The 6,303-nt window shown below is 35.6% G+C and overlaps 1 protein-coding gene across 2 annotated transcripts; it reads left to right on the top strand.

The window, feature by feature from the left end:
* Nucleotides 1-612: 612 nt before the first annotated feature.
* On the top strand, nt 613-5,930 carry LOC141697092 (protein SLOW WALKER 1). 2 transcript variants are annotated; one of them, XM_074501303.1, is made up of 4 exons: nt 613-2,320; nt 2,753-2,807; nt 3,143-3,212; nt 5,489-5,930. In XM_074501303.1, exon 1 carries the CDS (start codon nt 736-738, stop codon nt 2,317-2,319), a length of 1,584 nt encoding a protein of 527 aa, XP_074357404.1. In that variant the 5' UTR covers nt 613-735; the 3' UTR covers nt 2,320; nt 2,753-2,807; nt 3,143-3,212; nt 5,489-5,930. The 2 variants fall into 2 exon arrangements, with proteins under 2 accessions (XP_074357404.1, XP_074357403.1); XM_074501302.1 differs by lacking the exon at nt 3,143-3,212 and having other exon boundaries at nt 614-2,320.
* The last annotated feature ends 373 nt before the right edge of the window (nt 5,931-6,303 follow it).

The raw sequence follows: 6,303 nt of genomic DNA, 5'->3' as shown, positions 1-6,303 counted from the left end.
CGACTATTAATAAGTATTTATTTATTGATATATATAATTTTAATATCTTTAAACTTATATTTACATATATAAATGTTAAGAAAATTATTGATTATCGTGACGTAATGGATGACGAAAAAATTAATTAATTATCTTTGCGAAAGTGAAATAATGACAAAATTGTTAGACGTTCGAAAAAATAATTAGCACATTTTTATGAAATGAAAGGCGACAATATTTATGAGTTCTGATATCTCGAAAATATATATATAAAGCAAAAATAACATACTATAGCTCCATAATGTAAGAAATATACATGATGAAGTTCGGAAAAATCAATTAAAAAAAATCAACTTATGTTACAGTCTTGTTTTAAATATATATATCTACGAATAAATATATAATTTTGATATATAATAGAATTATTAATTTATATATTACACAGGATTTATATGTTTTAATAAAAAGATATTATTTTATAAATTTAATTAATTATTAATTTATAATAAGGACGTGGATCAGAAGTCAGAACTATAAAAATTTATTAAATAATAAAGATTATTAATTTATCGATGATTAATTTACAGAGTTTTGGGTTGTTGGGATGGGCCTAGTTTTTGACCCTGTAAAATGCCAAACCAGAGCAGTATTTGTGGAACGCCGTGGTATTACCTAAAGTGATCTAAGCTTCTTCTCCTAAACCCTAAACCCTAAACCCTAGCCAACAAAAAATCAGGGTCAAGAAAGCTGGAGAAAATGGGTGAAGAGAAATCAATTTCAAAAACATTCCCGGTAAAACCAAAGTTAAAACCCACCCTAAACAAATCCACACCAACCCCGGAATCTAAATACTGGAAATCATTCAAATCCCCCAAAGATAACCCCTCTCACACCCTTATTTCATCCATCACTTGTCTCTGTTTTTCCCCTACTCAGCCCCTCAAATTCGCCGCCACTCATTCTGCGACTGTATCTATCTTTTCTGCTGATACCCTTTTGCCTGAATCAACTCTTTCGGGGTTTAAAGATACTGCCACTTGTGCGTCTTTTCGGGCTGATGGCAGACTAATTGCTGCAGGGTCATTGTCTGGTGTTTGCCAGGTGTTTGATGTTAAGACCCGTGTTGCGCTTAGGAAGTTAAGAGGGCATACTAGGCCTGTTCATGTTGTTAAGTACCCGAGGGCGGATAAGTTGCATTTGTTTTCGGGTGGGGATGATGCGGTTGTTAAGTATTGGGATGTTGCGTCGGAGACTGTGGTGGGGAATTTTGTTGGCCATAAGGATTATGTTAGGGCGGGGGAGTTTTCGAGTGTGAGTGATGATGTGTTTGTTACGGGGTCGTATGATCATAGTGTTAAGGTTTGGGATGTTAGGGTGGGAAATAGGGGGAGTGTGGTGGAGTTTAATCATGGGAAGCCGGTTGAGGATGTTGTTTATTTGCCGTCTGGGGGGTTGGTTGCGACTGCTGGGGGGAGTTGTGTGAAGATTTGGGATGTTATTGGAGGTGGGAAGTTGTTGTATTCGATGGAGAGTCATAATAAGACGGTTACGTCGATTTGTGTGGGGAAGATGGGGCGGGAGAGTGGGGAAGAAGCTCAGGAGTATAGGATTTTGAGTGTGGGGTTGGATGGTTATATGAAGGTTTTTGATTATGCTAAGCTTAAGGTTACTCATTCGATGAGGTATCCTGCTGCGCTAATGTCGGTTGCATTTTCACCTGATTGTTCGACAAGGGTGATTGGTGCTTCGAATGGAGTTTTGTATGCAGGGAAGAGGAAAGTTAAAAAGGATGTGGGAGTTGAAATGGGGAAAGTTGAGGGTGTTGAGGTGCATAGGAAGAGGGAGCTGAGGCCTGCACGTGTTAGGTACTTTCATCGAGGGAAGACCGCGAAACCAACAGAGGGGGATTATCTGGTTATGGCTCCAAAAAGGGTGAAACTTATGGAACATGATAATTTGTTGAAAAAGTTTAGGCATAAGGATGCCCTGGTATCTGCATTGAGTGGGAAAAACGCGGGGAATGTGGTGGCAGTTATGGAGGAATTGGTAGCTAGGAGGAGGTTGTTGAAATGTGTTTCGAATTTGGAGAAAGAGGAGCTTGGACTGTTGTTACAGTTTCTGCAGAGGAACTCCACAGTGCCTAGATATGCAGGTTTACTGATGGGCCTATCAAAGAAAGTTGTGGAGATGCGAGCTGAAGACGTAAGAGCATCAGATGATTTAAAGGGTCATATTAGAAACTTAAAGCGTTCTGTTGAGGAAGAGATACGGTGCCAGCAATCAATGCTGGAAATCCAAGGTATAATAGCTCCTCTATTAAGGATGGCTGGAAGCTACTAAGGTATGCTAAATAGCTTTATTTTATCTTTTTATTAAATTTTTTATCATAGACATAAATATACTGCACAGTTACATATTTTCAATGTTTATATACAAAGCCGGAGAATTGCATAATTTTCTGTTGGTTTTCACATTACTAAGATCTTTTGTTTGTGAACTTGTTTAACATGCAATTATCATTGGTAAACTGTAATACTGTATGATCTTGTGTCCTGTTGTTAAAACTTGAATAGTTTTAAACATTGCTCTCTATGGTCGTACTTTCATATTGAGTATAGTAGATGATCAGGATTCAGGAAAGCCCATAGCTAGAGGTTGATTCTCATGTTGATCTCTTTTTTCTAGAAACTCAATATACCCTCAACTTCATATTAAGTTACAAAACCATGCTTATTTCACTGCAAACTCATGTACTACTAACCTAATTTTGCAGGCATATGTTGCCATTGCGGGAAAATATGATATAAATCCTGTGTCTCTTGCAATTGGTATGATCTCTCTCTCTCTCTCTCTCTCTCACACACACACACACAGGGTGTGCTAGCAGGTGCATATGTTCATTTTTTCGTTGTTGACCGAAGTTTATATTTGGATAGTTGTAAGTTTAGAGTCTTGATTCAAAATATTAATCTTCTGTATTATGCAACATGGTTAGTACTTATTCAGTAAAAAAATATGCTAGAACTTAGACGTGTTCAAGTACTCATCTACTTATATTTGAACACGACATTCATGTTTTTGACACCTTTTGCTTAAACAAATAGAAATATGTGATCTCTATTCAATATATTATTTGATATTTCCATTGTACACACAATCTCAGTAGTGCATCCTCGTACCTTGGTGAAGGTTGCTTGATGTGCAAAAAATATTACATCATTGGACTCAAGCAGGTGATTATTTTTCCTGAGTATATATATGTGTTTCACCGATTGTTCCTTGCTTAGGTTCATGACATGTCATTTGGGACAAAATTGAAAGCAAATCCTTCTCCAAAAATTTTAGCTCCACCATCACCAGAAAACATGTTTATTCAGCTCCACCATTTTAGCTGTAATTTTGTAATCATGCATGTATCTAGCCTCTTTCATATTTATTATTGATCCCATTTCTGTTTTATCGATGTGATCAACTTTGTTGCTTTCCATGTATCTACAGTGTATCTTGTTATCCAACTCTTTATCTTGCTGTTTTATGCCCGATATCTAGCATTACTACCACTTTATTAACTCAAATTCAAGCTCTTTGTGTTCGGTAAGATTGTTCTAGGACAAACCTTTTACTACCCTTTTTTTGGGTCATTTTCCACATTTTATTCATTCTGCTCTTGTTTATTGGTCCATATGTCCTGTACTTAGTTTCCATGTGGTTAAATTTTCGACCATTAATTTGAGTAACTTAATTGACAATGCATATTGCTCCATGTTTCCTGTTTACATCCTGCAAAATCAAAGTTATCAGCTAAAAAAAAGTGGAAATTGTGGTCATTGTACCTATATTCGATTTGTATCTACATATACATGACAATTAGTGTATATTTTTTATCCCTATATGTTATTTCTAATTGACCTTGTTTACAAGATTTCACTCGTAGTAAATTAAACCATGTGTGTTTGCTGATTTGACTGTTGGAGTTCTGGTTCTGGACTCTGTTAGCTTTGATTGGTGCATGCATCTGTTAAGTGATTGACGTTACATAGGCACAGCTTGTGCTTGTGTCCACGGACATGACATGGGTGTGGGACTTGATATAGGATTTGAGTCAGATCCTTCTATTATAATTCTACGCTTCACCTTGTAGCATCCTAGTTCAAAATGAATACTAAGGCCTGCTTGCAACTTGTTTATGGAGAGCAAGGCCTGTGGATCTTGTTTACATGTTACTCTTGATTTTATTCTACAATTTAACATAAATAATTAAGTATCTGTGATTTATGCATAACAAATTTTAACAATCTACAATGAACCAGTCCATGTAAAGTTTTACTTGTCTTAAGCTTAACATGTTGAGTCCCCGCACCCACCCGTGTCCAACTTTGGATCTGTATCCAAGAATCCTAATTGTATTAAAAGCCATTTTGTTCCACTGTGGTGCATGCTTTCTTTCAATTTGTTACGGAGTAGACCAATTGATTAATTCAAATATCTCTAGTCCCTTGAGCCCTTGTCAATTTGTTCCCATAGCTCCCATAAGTTAGTAATGTATCATGATGAATAAAATTGCAACCTCAAGGGAAGCAAGATTGTTAGCAGTCAAAGCTGTATATGTATTTTGTATGTCTGTATTTGTATTTTGTGCATAGACTTCATGATTGGATTGAGGTTCTTGTTGTGAATTCCTATATGTAGTTTTTGTCTTTATGTCTAAAAATCTGGTCGAACGTGCCTTTCAAAAAATCTAATTAGGTTCTGTTTTTGCTGTAATTTTTTTGCATTTAGTTACTACACTATTGGTGAATAGGTATAGTCGTATAGAAGTTGTCTCAAACGTTCTTAATGTACTGACTGAGTTTTTCCGTTTTTCCTTGCTAAATTATATAATATAAGAATTTAGAATGTGTACAGTAGTGCTTTATTTCGTAGCCGCACATTAGTTTGATGATAACTTACATGACTCTCATAATGTAACAAGCAAGAAAAGATAAATTGAAAAGATGAAAGGCATAGAACATTTTAAGAGCATTTCTGTGTTTTGAAACATTCAGTTCAATGTGTGTGCTGTGCCTGTTGACTCAATCTTGTGATCCAGTCTACTTAATTGAGGTGATCACCTTTTTTGCTTCCTTCAGTTATGATAGGTTATCCAGGAGCCCTTATCCTTGAAGATAGAATACCACAATTGATTCTTACTTTTAGTGGCTAAAGACATGCTTTTGTAAAAGTAAACTATTTTGTTCCATGATACGCTTCTATTTATGACAGGCTATTGTGTTACTTCCTTGCAACATTTGTAGGTGCAAGTAAACATGCCATGTTATTTATCTCGGTAGTCTTAAAGTTTCTGTGCTATGGTTCTTCAATACCAAGATTTTCTGTAAATTAACAAAAAAATAATGGTAAATAAAATGGCTTGTCATTTGTTGTGTTCTATTTCTAAGTCGGTCTTTCTCCATGTGGTGTTTGTATTCTTGATTTTGATTCTCATTTGAAGGACTGTATACCTGTGTAGGGATTCGGAATCGCTGTGGCATCTTTAACTCTGCTGCTAGATGGGTGGTTCTGGCAGGAGTGAAGCGCGAAACAATCGTGGCCTGTTAATTTCTGGTGTTATGCTTCTTTGTTATTTTACTTTGGTATCGTCAGCAGCGAAGTTGATCTTTTGGATTTTAATTTATGTAAAAACTTAGCTTTGTATGCAAACTTGAGTTGTGACCGAGAAATGTTGGCTCAATGTGAACTTACTGGACTATTACAATGGTGTTGCTTTTTTTTTTTGCTGTGTCCTATCGTCATTCTCATTCTTCTAATTATATATTCTAATTGTATAGCTCCACTTCTTGGTTTTAGTAGATAGGTAGCGCTATATATTACTTATTCTTGCCTGTACTCATCTGTGTAATAGCTACTATTTGATTTTATATGATATAAACATGTCCATTTTTAAAGTTTGATACAGTCTGTCAGTTGATGGTTGCTAAAACTGTTATAGAAGTTAAATGCATCGATATCAGGAATAAAGTTGTTGCAAGGAAAGGGTTGAGGTGGTTTGCTAAAACACTGGTGAATTGAGGGGAAGACAGCTGAGACCTTAATACGGATAGACGAGAAAGAAACTGGTGAGGAGAAGAAGAAGAAGAGGGGCCATCAAATTATAATTAGGATAGTTTTTGGAAAATTTTATTGTTATGTCATTCTGTAAGTTTTTTTTTTATCATTTCCACATGCTTTCTGTAACATCCATTATTTTAGTTTTTGTGTAATAATCTATTTTTTTTGGGGGGGAAATTTTTAAATTGGTCACTAAAGTAAAACCCTAGTTTTAAT

Source organism: Apium graveolens, chromosome 11 (assembly GCF_009905375.1).
Source record: "Apium graveolens cultivar Ventura chromosome 11, ASM990537v1, whole genome shotgun sequence".
NCBI classification, from domain to species: Eukaryota; Viridiplantae; Streptophyta; class Magnoliopsida; order Apiales; family Apiaceae; genus Apium; species Apium graveolens.
Note: the sequence above shows the minus strand (reverse complement) of the source record. Positions and strands in the feature narration are given on the sequence as shown.

Excerpts from the sequence above, each read along its gene's own strand:
- LOC141697092 (XM_074501303.1), top strand. The coding sequence starts at position 736 with ATGGGTGAAGAGAAATCAATTTCAAAAACATTCCCGGTAAAACCAAAG.